This window comes from Triticum urartu, chromosome 2A (genome assembly GCF_056163025.1).
Source record: "Triticum urartu cultivar PI428250 chromosome 2A, HENAU_Tu73, whole genome shotgun sequence".
In the NCBI taxonomy this organism is placed as follows: domain Eukaryota; kingdom Viridiplantae; phylum Streptophyta; class Magnoliopsida; order Poales; family Poaceae; genus Triticum; species Triticum urartu.
In genome coordinates, this window is record NC_141874.1 from 205,816,101 (window position 1) to 205,829,856 (window position 13,756).

At 46.1% G+C, this 13,756-nt stretch overlaps 1 protein-coding gene across 1 annotated transcript; it reads right to left on the reverse strand.

The window, feature by feature from the left end:
* Nucleotides 1–12,458: 12,458 nt before the first annotated feature.
* On the reverse strand, nt 12,459–13,535 carry LOC125536762 (histone H2A.4). Its single transcript, XM_048700018.2, has 2 exons — nt 13,239–13,535; nt 12,459–12,967 (listed from the first exon to the last, which is right to left on the reverse strand). The coding sequence occupies exons 1-2, from the start codon at nt 13,425–13,427 to the stop codon at nt 12,749–12,751; spliced, it is 408 nt and encodes a 135-aa protein (XP_048555975.1). The 5' UTR covers nt 13,428–13,535; the 3' UTR covers nt 12,459–12,748.
* Between the last annotated feature and the right edge of the window lie 221 nt (nt 13,536–13,756).

The window sequence follows — 13,756 nt, forward strand, 5'->3', positions numbered from 1 at the left end:
GGTCTTCTTCCCCACTTCTTAGGTATTGTTGTTATCCGTGACTCCTCTGGTCTTTTCTTGTCTCAACGTTAGTACACTCTGGATCTTCTTTCTCATGCTGGTATGCTTGATTTTCAAACTTCCCGTACCCCTGTTGATACAGGTTCCAAACTCTTTGCCGACGGTGATCCTTTCTCCGATCCTTCTCTTTACCGTAGTCTTACCGGTGCATTCAGTATATCACTCTCACTCATCCTGAAATCTCTTTTGTTGTCCAACAAGCTTGTTTATACATGCATGAGTAGGTTACTACAATCATGTCAAACGTATTCTTCGGTATCTCAAAGGCACACTAGACTTAGGTCTTCATATCAACAAATCCTCTCCCACCTCCTTGACAGCTTACTCTGATGCAGACTAGGTTGGTTGTCTAGATACTCATAGGTCCACATCCTGATTTTGTGTTTTTCTTGGTAACAATTTGGTTTATTGGTCTTCAAAAAGGCAGGTTACGGTCTCCCGCTCGTCCGCTGAAGCTGAGTACCACGATGTGGCTCATGCGGTTGCTGATACGGTTTGGTTGCGCCAGTTGTCGTCGGAGCTGCACCATCCTATTGAGCAAGCTACCATTGTTTACTGTGATAATATTTCAGTTGTCTACATGTCAGGAAATCTGGTTCAACACCGTCGCACCAAGCATATTGAGATCGACATTCATTTTGTTCGAGAGAAGGTGGCTCTCGGTCAAGTTCGCATTCTCCACGTGCCTACTTCTGCTCAATTTGCTGATATCTTTACTAAAGGCCTTGCGACTACTCCGTTTCAAGATATTCGTTTCAGTCTCAACGTCGTCGAGCTTACCGTTGACACTGCGGGGGGTGTTAGAATACAACTTGTATTAGGATTATGACTCCTAATCGGTTTGTAATAAGGCTAGGTCAGGTGCGGCTTAGCTCTTATATATACTTCTTGTACCCGCACAATATTGAATCAACAATTATTCAATACAATTCTACACCTCTACCCCGCTGCGGTCGCACGAACTATCGACGCAACAGCGGCTTAACTTCCTCGCCACATGGCCTCGCTCTCCCCCGCCGCGGTCGCGTAATTTATTGCCACCGAGCAGCTGATCCTCCACTCGCCATCGCGGTCATGTGAGTTATCACTGGCGAGCAGCTTGCCCTCCACCGGCCGTCAATTTTGTGCTGGCGAGCCCTATCACTGTGGAAGAAATAGGAAAGGGATGGGGACATGTTGACATATGACTGAGGAAAAAAGACCGAAAACGACAAACTGTGCCGACTAGGACCCCATCGTGTCGCCCAGGATCTCTACGCGAATCCTACGGCTCGCGCGCGGCCGCTCAGACAGGAAGGATCATGCGCGCTCGCTTTGTAGCATTTGTGTTTTAATTTTTAAATATTAATCTACATAATGTTGATAATTTGGTGTCTGATACCTTTAATATAAGATCATAATGATAACATTTCCCTTTCTTTTCTCAAGTTGAGTAGTATTAATTCAAACTAATATGTATATGTCAAGCTTCTTTTTTTTATCTGTTTCTTTTGAAGTCAAATGATTTTCTTGAGATATAAGTTTAAAATAATTTTCAGATTGTAATTTTAGAATTTTCATGAAGAAAATGTTATGGGTTCAGTGTAACAATCAAACCATAGTCAAGCTCTAGATAGTGTCACGAGGTCAGCATTGTGAAAATGTATGGTATGTCTCTGGCATGTGACTGTTAATTAAGGTGTTCTGTATGTTCTATTAGCTCATTTCTTTCTATTTACCGCCTTACATGGGTATATATTGTTTGATACATATGCAATGCTTCAGTGTATAGGCTTCACTGACTACATATATTTTATAGGATTTAGAAAATATAGGGTACATATGTCTTGATTGCAAGTCTGAACACACAAGAGTATTGATAGTTGAACCAATGAACATGTCCAACAGTTTAGAGTGTATTCTTCTCTTTCTGGGATGTTTATTGGCTACTATAATAAACAAAAATTGATAGTTTTCAACATGCCTTGGCATAGATTTGCTAACACTTCAAAGGAAAAAATACCCTGAATTCATACTTGTGTGATGCCTTGGGATGTAAGCATAATGTACTTACCCGAAGCATATGTTAGCATTTGATATATTTCTACTTAATTTTCAAATTATATGTTGCACTCAGAGGAACTACTCTGTGTTATCCAACCCGTAGCAAAGCATGGGCATTTCACTAATAGAAAAGGAAATGATCAACACAACAGCCGGCCCACAACCCCTCTCTCTCTCCCCCTTGCAGCCCAATGCATGGCCCAGCCAACTCTCTAACTCTACAAACCCAAAGCCTACTCAAGCCTCTCGTATCCCTACCCCTGACAGCCCTCTCCCGTGCACTTGCTCCCAGGTCCAGCCGGCGCTGCGAGACGCACGCGCGCGCGACCCTATTGCCCCTCCGGCCGGCGAGCTCCTCAGCTCCGCCGCGCACCTTCGTTAACACTGTTGGAAATATGCCCTAGAGGCAATAATAAAATGGTTATTATTGTATTTCCTTGTTCATGATAATTGTCTATTGTTCATGCTATAATTGTATTAACCGGAAACCGTAATACATGTGTGAATACATAGACCACAACATGTCCCTAGTAAGCCTCTAGTTGACTAGCTCGTTGATCAATAGATGGTCATGGTTTCCTGACCATGGACATTGGATGTCATTGATAACGGGATCACATCATTAGGAGAATGATGTGATGGACAAGACCCAATCCTAAGCCTAGCACAAGATTGTATAGTTTGTCTGCTAAAGCTTTTCTAATGTCAAGTATCATTTCCTTAGACCATGAGGTTGTGCAACTCCCGGATACCGTAGGAATGCTTTGGGTGTACCAAACACCACAACGTAACTGGGTGGCTATAAAGGTGCACTATGGGTATCTCTGAAAGTGTCTGTTGGGTTGGCACGAATCGAGACTGGGATTTGTCACTCCGTGTAAACGGAGAGGTATCTCTGGGCCCACTCGGTAGGACATCATCATAATGTGCACAATGTGACCAAGGAGTTGATCACGGGATGATGTGTTACGGAACGAGTAAAGAGACTTGCCGGTAACGAAATTGAACAAGGTATCGGGATACCGACGATCGAATATCGGGCAAGTACTATACCGGTAGACAAAGGGAATTGTATACGGGATTGACTGAATCCTTGGCATCGTGGTTCATCCGATGAGATCATCGTGGAACATGTGGGAGCCAACATGGGTATCCAGATCCCGCTGTTGGTTATTGACCAGAGAGATGTCTCGGTCATGTCTGCATTATTCCCGAGCCCGTAGGGTCTACACACTTAAGGTTCGATGACGCTAGGGTTATAGGGAAAGTATGTACGCGGTTAACGAATGTTGTTCGTAGTCCCGGATGAGATCACGGACGTCACGAGGAGTTCCGGAATGGTCCGTAGGTGAAGATTGATATATTGGACGAAGGGTTTTGGAGTCCGGAAGTGTTCCGGAGGTACCGAGTGATGACCAGCATGACCGAAAGGTGTTTCGGGAGCCCCGGCAAATGTTGGGGGGCTTCATGGGCCAAGGGAAGGGGGCAAACCAGCCCACTAAGGGGTTGTGCGCCCCCCTCACCTATTCCCACGTGACCAGGGGCTTTGGGGCGCCCCATCTAGGGTTCCCACCTCCTGGCTTAGGGGCCAAGTCACCCAAGGGGGAGATCCCATCTGCCCTGGCCGCCGCCCCCCCTAGGGGAAACCCTAGGGCGCCTCCCCTTGCCCTTGCCCCTATATATAGTGGAGGTTTTGGGGCTGCACAACACACGAGTCTCTCTCTCCCAAGGCGCAGCCCTACCTCTCTCCCTCCTCGTCTCTCGTAGTGCTTGGCGAAGCCCTGCAGGAGTACCGCGCTCCTCCACCACCACCACACCATCGTGTTGCTGCTGGACGGAGTCTTCCCCAACCTCTCCCTCTCTCCTTGCTGGATCAAGGCGCGGGAGACGCCACCGGGCTGCATGTGTGTTGAACGCGGAGGCGCCGTTGTTCGGCGCTTAGATCGGAATCGACCACGATCTGAATCACTGCGTGTACGACTCCACCAACCGCGTTCTTGCAACGCTTCCGCTTAGCGATCTTCAAGGGTATGAAGATGCACTCCCTCTCTCTCGTTGCTAGTATCTCCTAGATTGATCTTGGTGACACGTAGGAAATTTTTTGAATTATTGCTACGATCCCCAACAGTGGCATCATGAGCTAGGTCTATGCGTAGATTCTATGCATGAGTAGAACACAAAGTAGTTGTGGGCGATGATTTGTTCAATTTTCTTGCCGTTACTAGTCTTATCTTGATTCGGCGGCATTGTGGGATGAAGCGGCCCGGACCGACCTTACACTTACACTTACGTGAGACAGGTTCCACCGACTGACATGCACTTGATGCATAAGGTGGCTGGCGGGTGTCTGTCTCTCCCACTTTAGTCGGATCGGATTCAATGAAAAGGGCCCTTATGAAGGGTAAATAGAAATTGGCATATCACCATTGTGGTTTTCCGTAGGTAAGAAACGTTCTTGCTAGAAACCCATAGCAGCCACGTAAAACATGCGACAACAATTAGAGGACGTCTAACTTGTTTTTGCAGGGTATGCTATGTGATGTGATATGGCCAAAAGGATGTGATGAATGATATATGTGATGTATGAGATTGATCATGTTCTTGTAATAGGAATCACGACTTGCATGTCGATGAGTATGACAACCGGCAGGAGCCATAGGAGTTGTCTTAATTTATTTATGACCTACGTGTCAATGAAAAGGCCATGTAATTACTTTACTTTATTGCTAACCGTTAGCCATAGTAGTAGAAGTAATAGTTGGCGAGGCAACTTCATGAAGACACGATGATGGAGATCATGGTGTCATGCTGGTGACGATGGTGTTCATGTCGCGCCTCAAAGATGGAAATCAAAGGCACAAGATGATATTGTCCATATCATGTCACTTTATGATTTGCATGTGATGTTTGTCATGTTTACATCTTATTTGCTTAGAACGACGGTAGCATAAATAAGATGATCCCTCGCAATAATTTCAAGAAAGTGTTCCCCCTAACTGTGCACCGTTGCTAAGGTCCGTTGTTCCGAAGCACCACGTGATGATCGGGTGTGATAGATTCTAACGTTCGCATACAACGGGTGTAAGCCAGATTTACACACGCAATACACTTAGGTTAACTTGATGAGCCTAGCATGTACAGACATGGCCTCGGAACACGGAAGACCGAAAGGTCGAACATGAGTCGTATAGTGGATACGATCAACATGAAGATGTTCACCGATGATGACTAGTCCGTCTCACGTGATGATCGGACACGGCCTAGTTGACTCGGATTATGTATCACTTAGATGACTAGAGGGATGTCTATCTAAGTGGGAGTTCATTGAATAATTTGATTAGATGAACTTAATTATCATGAACATAGTCAAAAGGTCTTTGCAAATTATATCGTAGCTCACACTTTGGTTCTACTGTTTTAGATATGTTCCTAGAGAAAATTTAGTTGAGAGTTGACAGTAGCAATTATGCGGACTGGGTCCGTGAACTGAGGATTGTCCTCATTGCTGCACAGAAGGGTTATGTCCTTAATGCACCGCTCAGTGTGTTGAACCTCGAGCATCGTCTGTAGATGTTGGGAAACATCTGACATACACGTTTTGATGACTACGTGATAGTTCAGTACGTAAAACTAACGGTTTAGAATTGTGGCACCAAAGACGTTTTTGAAACATAGCAGAACATATGAGATGTTCCAAAGACTGAAATTGGAATTTCAGACTAGTGCCCATGTCAAGAGGTATGAGACCTCTGACAAGTTTCTTAAGCCTGCAAACTAAGGGAGAAAAACTCAATCGTTGAGCATGTGCTCAGATTGTCTGAGTACTGCAATCGCTTGAATCGAGTGGGAGTTAATCTTCCAGATGAGATAGTAATGGTTCTCCATAGTCACTGCCACCAAGCTATTGGAGCTTCGTGATGAATTATAACATATCAGGGATAGACATGATGATCCTTGAGCAACTCGCGATGTTTGACACCGCGAAAGTAGAAATCAAGTAGGAGCATCAATTGTTGATGGTTAAACCACTAGTTTCAAGAAGGGAAAGGGAAAGAAGGGATACTTCATGAGACGGCAAATCAGTTGCTGCTCTAGTGAAGAAACCTAAGGTTGAACCAAACCCGAGACTAAGTGCTTCTATAATGAGGGGAACAGTCACTGAAGCAGAACTACCCTAGATACTTGGTAGATGAGAAGGCTGGCAAGGTCGACAGAAGTATTTTGGATATACGTCATATTATTATGTACTTTACTAGTACTCCTAGTAGCACCAGGGTAATAAATACCGGTTCGGTTGCTAAGCGTTAGTAACTCGAAATAAAAGGCTGCGGAGACTAGCTAAAGGTGAGATGACGATATGTGTTGGAAGTGTTTCCAAGGTTGATGTGATCAAACATCGCACGGGATTGGTGTTAAACCGAAATAATCGTTATTTGGTGTTTGCGTTAAGCATAGACATGATTGGATTATGTTTATCGCCACACGGTTATTCATTTAAGGAGAATAATGGTTACTCTTTTTATTTGAATAATACCTTCAATGGTCTTGCACCTAAAATGAATGGTTTATTGAATCTCGATCGTAGTGATACACATGTTCATGCCAAAAGATATAAGATAGTAATGATAGTACCACGTACTTGTGGCACTGCCATTTGAGTCATGTTGATGGATCTTTGTACTCACTCATTTTTGAAAAGATTGAGACATGCGAACCATGTCTATTGGTAGATATGCATGAAGAAACTCCATGCAGATGGATCGTTTGGACTCACTTGATTTTGAATCACTTGAGACATGCAAATCATACCACATGGGCAAGATGACTGAAAGGCCTTGTTTTCAATAAGATGGAACAAGAAAGCAACTAGTTGGAAGTAATACATTTTGATGTGTGCAGTCCAATGAGTGCTGAGGCATGCAGTGGATATCGTTATGTTCTTACTTCACAGATGATTTGAGTAGATGCTAAGTATATTTACTTGATGAAACACAAGTCTGAATTATTGAAAGGTTTAAGTAATTTCATAGTGAAGTTGAATATCATCGTGACAAGATGATAAAATGTCTATGATATGATCATAGAGATGAATATCTGAGTTACGAGTTTGGCACATAATTAAGACATTGTGGAAATTGTTTCACAACTAAAACCGCCTGGACCACCATAGTGTGATGGTGTGTCCGAACATCACAACTGCACCCTATTGGATATGGTGCATACCATGATGTCTCTTATCGAATTACCACTATCGTTTATAGGTTAGGCATTAGAGACAACCGCACTCACTTTAAATAGGGCACCACACAATTCCGTTGAGACGACACCGTATGAACTATGGTTTAGAGAAACCTAAGCTGTCGTTTCTTAAAAGTTTGGGGCTGCGATGCTTATGTGGAAAAGTTTCAGGCTGATAAGCTCGAACCCAAAGCGGATAAATGCATCTTCATAGAATACCCAAAAATAGTTGGGTATACCTCCTATTTCAGATCCGGAAGCAAAAGTGATTGTTTCTAGAAACGGGTCCTTTCTCAAGGAAAAGTTTCTCTCGAAAGAATTGAGTGGGAGGATGGTGGAGACTTGATGAGGTTATTGAACCGTCACTTCAACTAGTGTGTAGCAGGGCACAAGAAGTTGTTCATGTGGCACCTACACCAATTGAAGTGGAAGCTTATGATAGTGATCATGAAACTTCGGATCAAGTCACTACCAAACCTCATAGGTCGACAAGGATGCATACTACTTCAGAGTGGTACGTGATCCTGTCTTGGAAGTCATGTTGCTAGACAACAATGAACCTACGAGCTATGGAGAAGTGATGGTGGGCCCAGATTCCGAAGAATGGCTCGAGGCCATAAAATCGGAGAGAGGATCCATGTATAAAATAAAGTATAGACTTTGAAAGAACCACTTGATGGTCGTAAGGCTATTGGGTGCAGATGGATTTTAAAAGAAAGACAGACAATGATGGTAAGTGTCACCATTAAGAAAGCTCGACTTGTTGTTAAGATGTTTCCCGACAAGTTCAAGGAGTTGACTACGATGAGACTTTCTCACTCGTAGTGATGCTAAGAGCCTGTTGGAATTATGTTAGCAGTTACTGCATTATTTATGAAATCTTGCAGATAGGATGTAAAAAACATTGTTTCCTCGACATTTTTCTTGAGGAAAGGTTGTATGTGATACAACCAGAAGGTTTTGTCAATCCTGAAAGATGCTGACAAGTATGCAAAGCTCTAGCAATCCTTCTGAGGACTGGCGTAAGCATCTCGGAGTTGGAATGTACGCTTTGATGAGATGATCAAAGATTTTGGGTTTATACAAAGTTTATGAGAAACTTGTATTTCCAAAGAAGTGAGTGGGAGCACTATAGAATTTTTGATGAGTATATGTTGTTAACATATTGTTGATCAGAAATGATGTAGAATTTCTGGAAAGCATGCAGGGTTATTTGAAAAGTGTTTTTCAATGGAAAATCTAGATTAAGCTACTTAAACATTGAGCATCAAGATCTATAAGGATAGATCAAAAACGCTTAATTGTACTTTCGAATGAATACATACCGTGAAAAGATTTTGAAGGAGTTCAAAATAGATCAGCAAAGGAGTTCTTAGCTATGTTACAAGGTGTGAATATTGAGTAAGACTCAAGACCTGACCACGGCAGAAGAGAGAGAAAGGACGAAGGTCGTCCCCTATGCTTTAGACGTAGGCTCTATAGTATGCTATGTTGTGTACCGCACCTGAAGTGTGCCTTGCCATGAGTCAGTCAAGGGGTACAAGAGTGATTCAGGAATGGATCACACGACAGCGGTCGAACTTATTCTTAGTAACTAGTGGACTAAGGAATTTTCTCGATTATGGAGGTGGTAAAAGAGTTCGTTGTAAAGGGTTACGTCGATGCAAACTTTGACACTAATCCAGATGACTCTGAGTAGTAAACCGGGTTCGTATAGTACAACAGTTATTTGGAATAGCTCCAAGTAGCGTGTGGTAGCTACATTTACAAGATGACATAGAGATTTGTAAAGCACACATGGATCTGAAAGGTTCAGACTCATTGACTAATAAACCTCTCTCACAAGCAAGATATGAACAAACCCCATGGGTGTTGGATTCATTGCAATCACATAGTGATGTGAACTAGATTATTGACTCTAGTGCAAGTGGGAGACTCTTGGAAATATGCCCTAGAGGCAATAATAAAATGGTTATTATTGTATTTCCTTGTTCATGATAATTGTCTATTGTTCATGCTATAATTGTATTAACCGGAAACCGTAATACATGTGTGAATACATAGACCACAACATGTCCCTAGTAAGCCTCTAGTTGACTAGCTCGTTGATCAATAGATGGTCATGGTTTCCTGACCATGGACATTGGATGTCATTGATAACGGGATCACATCATTAGGAGAATGATGTGATGGACAAGACCCAATCCTAAGCCTATCACAAGATCGTATAGTTCGTCTGCTAAAGCTTTTCTAATGTCAAATATCATTTCCTTGGATCATGAGATTGTGCAACTTCCGGATACCGTAGGAATGCTTTGGGTGTATCAAACACCACAACGTAACTGGGTGGCTATAAAGGTGCACTACGGGTATCTTCGAAAGTGTCTGTTGGGTTGGCACGAATCGAGACTGGGATTTATCACTCCGTGTAAACGGAGAGGTATCTCTGGGCCCACTCGGTAGGACATCATCATAATGTGCACAATGTGATCAAGGAGTTGATCGCGGGATGATGTGTTACGGAATGAGTAACGAGACTTGCCGGTAACGAGATTGAACAAGGTATCGGGATACCGACGATCGAATCTCGGACAAGTACTATACCGGTAGACATAGGAAATTGTATACGGGATTGACTGAATCCTTGACATCGTGGTTCATCCGATGAGATCATCGTGGAACATGTGGGAGCCAACATGGGTATTCAGATCCCGTTGTTGGTTATTGACCAGAGAGATGTCTCGGTCATGTCTGCATTATTCCCGAGCCCGTAGGGTCTACACGCTTAAGGTTCGATGACGCTAGGGTTATAGGAAAAGTATGTACGCGGTTACCGAATGTTGTTCGTAGTCCCGGATGAAATCCCGGACGTCACGAGGAGTTCCTGAATGGTCCGGAGGTGAAGATTGATATATTGGACGAAGGGTTTTGGAGTCCGGAAGTGTTCCGGAGGTACCGAGTGATGACCAGCATTGACCGAAAGGTGTTTCGAAAGCCCCGGCAAGTGTTGGGGGGCTTCATGGGCCAAGGGAAGGGGGCAAACCAACCCACTAAGGGGATGCGCGCCCCCTCACCTATTCCCACGTGACCAGGGGCTTTGCGGCGCCCCATCTAGGATTCCCACCTCCTGGCTTGGGGGCCAAGTCATCCAAAGAGGAGATCCCATCTGCCCTGGCCGCCGCCCCCTAGGGAAAACCCTAGGGCGCCTCCCCTTGCCCTTGCCCCTATATATAGTGGAGGTTTTGGGGCTGCACAACAAACGAGTCTCTCTCTCCCAAGGCGCAGCCCTACCTCTCTCCCTCCTCGTCTCTCGTAGTGCTTGGCGAAGCCCTGCAGGAGTATCGCGCTCCTCCACCACCACCACGCCGTCGTGCTGCTGCTGGACGGAGTCTTCTCCAACCTCTCCCTCTCTCCTTGCTGGATCAAGGCGCGGGAGACGTCACCGGGCTACACGTGTGTTGAACGCGGAGGCGCCGTTGTTCGGCGCTTAGATCGGAATCAACCGTGATCTAAATCGCTGCGTGTACGACTCCACCAACCGCGTTCTTGCAACGCTTCCGCTTAGCGATCTTCAAGGGTATGAAGATGCACTCCCTCTCTCTCGTTGCTAGTATCTCCTAGATTGATCTTGGTGACACGTAGGAAATTTTTTGAATTATTGCTATGATCCCCAACAAACACCTCTTCTCCCACTTCCTTCCCTCCTCTCGGATCCCCTTCGGCGACCCAAGCAATGGCCATTCCGCTCAGCTTGACTCCTCGCCGGTGCCAATCGCCGCCAGCGACCGGCTCGAGCTCCTGGACTCCACCGCCGCCCTGCTCCGGCAGCTCGCCGTAGCCGCCCAAGCGTCGGCCTCGGACCCTGTTGGCGTTGTCTTCCCTTGCAACCACCGCCCCTGCCTCGACCAGGTGAGAAGAGCGATGCGCCCAATCCGACCAGGTGACACCTGGCTCCCTCACGCGGTGATTCGGACGTGATCCAGTGGCGGCAAAATTGACAAATTTGACCCGTGGACGAAATTAAATCATAAAATGAACTGCCCGTAAAACTATTTCACGCAGCTGATCTTTTTGTGTGGCGCCCGACACGAAGGCGCCACACTACACTGTGCAACGCCTCACAGATAGGCGCTACACGTCTGGCCAACGTCGCACCCGTGTTATCCGAAAATTACTAAGTCAGTGTGCAGCACCTGAAAGCTAGGCGTCACACTATACATTGTAGCGCCTAGCTTCTAGGCGTTGCACTAGTGGTTGCTTCATTTTGTAGTGCAACCACTAATGCAACGCCTATCTCTTAGACTCTGCACATTGACTTAGCAATTTTTAGACAGTCCGAAGTGCAACGCTGGCCAGGCGTGTAGCGCCTATCAGTTAGGCATTGCACAGTATAGTGTGGCGCCTTCGTGTCGGGCGCCACTCAAAAAAATCAGCTGAGTGAAAAAAATTTAGAAACAGTTTATTTTATGAAATGATTTCATCCACAAATCAAAATTGTTAAATTTGCCTGGAGCCGGCTGGTACTCTTTCCATCAGACGTATGTCCGGCTAGATTTCATTCATCGTGCGTGAATCGTCTGATTTTTGTCGTGTGTATAACACGACTCTTTTCTTTATATATGTCAGCACGACTCTTTTCTTTATATATGTCGTGTGTATAGCACGACTCTTTTCTTTATATATATGGAACCGGTGGAGTAAGATACACGTCGAGGGAAACACCTGAGCCGTATGCCATGCGCGCGCCCTTCGTCCGTGATGCATCTACCTCCACTGCCAAGCAAGCATATGCAACGATCGTTGTGGGATGCAAGGATACTAATTTGGAATCAAGTTTGTGAAAATATAACGTTCCATAATGGAATCCGTGGAGCACTTGTAAGTCCAGTTAAATAGTCAATTTCGTGATAGCTCAACAGCACGTTCTTCAATCATTGCAGCCTGCATCGCCCAGAAAGGGAGATGCATCTTGGTTACACATCATTCGTAGAGCACGACAAGAAATACCAAATTTACTAAAGCACGATGTAATCACATACTACTAAAAACCTATCACTGTGAATCCTTCAGGCAAATCAAATAACAGGTACGATTAGAACAATGAGCGACAAAATTGGTAATAGCTTAAAGTTGAGTTCCTTTCAATTTCTTCAACCATGGAAACCGGACAAGATCAAGCAGCCTTACATCTGAGTTTGAACACCCGAAAATTTGTTTGCCATATTCACAGCCATGGGATGAAAGCAACCAATCCGACCACCAACTAGAAATTCTCCTAATACCATACCATCCGGGACTCTCCTGAAAACCAAGACACTAAATCCTACGAAACAAGAAACTCCTTCGTCTTTGTGACGCAAATGTAATCCATGGTGCGGGCGGTGGCAGCGAGGGAAAGGACAGGGCCTCAGTTGTCGTCGTCATCGACGGTGGACGCCTTGGAGGAAGAGGCCTTCTTGGGGAGGAGGTGCTGGTGGATGTTGGGCATCACACCGCCGCTGGCGATGGTGGCGCCGCCGAGCAACTTGGTCAGCTCCTCGTCATTGCGCACGGCGAGCTGGATGTGGCGCGGCACGATACGGGTCTTCTTGTTGTCCCTGGCGGCGTTTCCGGCCAGCTCCAGGACCTAGATATGGGGAAGGACGACCAGATTAGAACAAGCAGCAACCAATGCAATGAATACAAAGGAAAGCACATCGATTCTGCACCCGAGAAACCTTATCTTGACGAATTTGTACGCGAAAATAACTTCGGTTTCGACGCATTGCTATTAACAGACGGCACGGTTCTAAACAGATCTAAGAATAGCCCGATTTGTCGGAACCCACGACGGAACCGGATCAAGGAATAGAATACCGCGAGAACAGGGGCAAGGATGAGATCCGCGAGAAACGCACCTCAGCGGCGAGGTACTCAAGGACGGCGGCGAGGTAGACGGGGGCGCCGGCTCCGACGCGCTCGGCGTACTTGCCGGCCTTGAGGAACCTGGCGATCCTTCCCACGGGGAACTGCAGCCCAGCCTTGGAGCTACGGGACGTCGCCTTCTTGGCCGCGCCGGCGCCGATTGCCTTCCCACGACCGGCCATCTCAGCAACCGAGGAGGGGAACGACGGGAGCCGCTACTGGGAGACGGAACGCGCGAGGGGACAGGAGGCGGTGGAGGCGAGAGGGACGCAGGTGGGAGGTTTCGCTCAGCGCGGGGGGAGAATATATAGGAGGGTGGGGACGGGGCGACAGCCAATGGGCGGCGATCACGCGGATCGCTGGTTTGGGCCGTCGGATGCGCGAGATTGGACGGTGGATGCGAGGGACGGAGCCGCGAGGGTTCGGATCCGGAAGCGGCGGGAGGGCGGGGGCATATGGGGCGGGGAAGGTTTTCGTTTTGGACTTTCCGCGGGAGTCCAGGTCTCTATGG

Excerpts from the sequence above, each read along its gene's own strand:
- LOC125536762 (XM_048700018.2), bottom strand. The coding sequence starts at position 13,427 with ATGGCCGGTCGTGGGAAGGCAATCGGCGCCGGCGCGGCCAAGAAGGCG. Across the intron at positions 12,968-13,238 it reads TTGAGTACCTCGCCGCTGAG|GTCCTGGAGCTGGCCGGAAA; the intron begins GTGCGTTTCTCG and ends CCCCATATCTAG.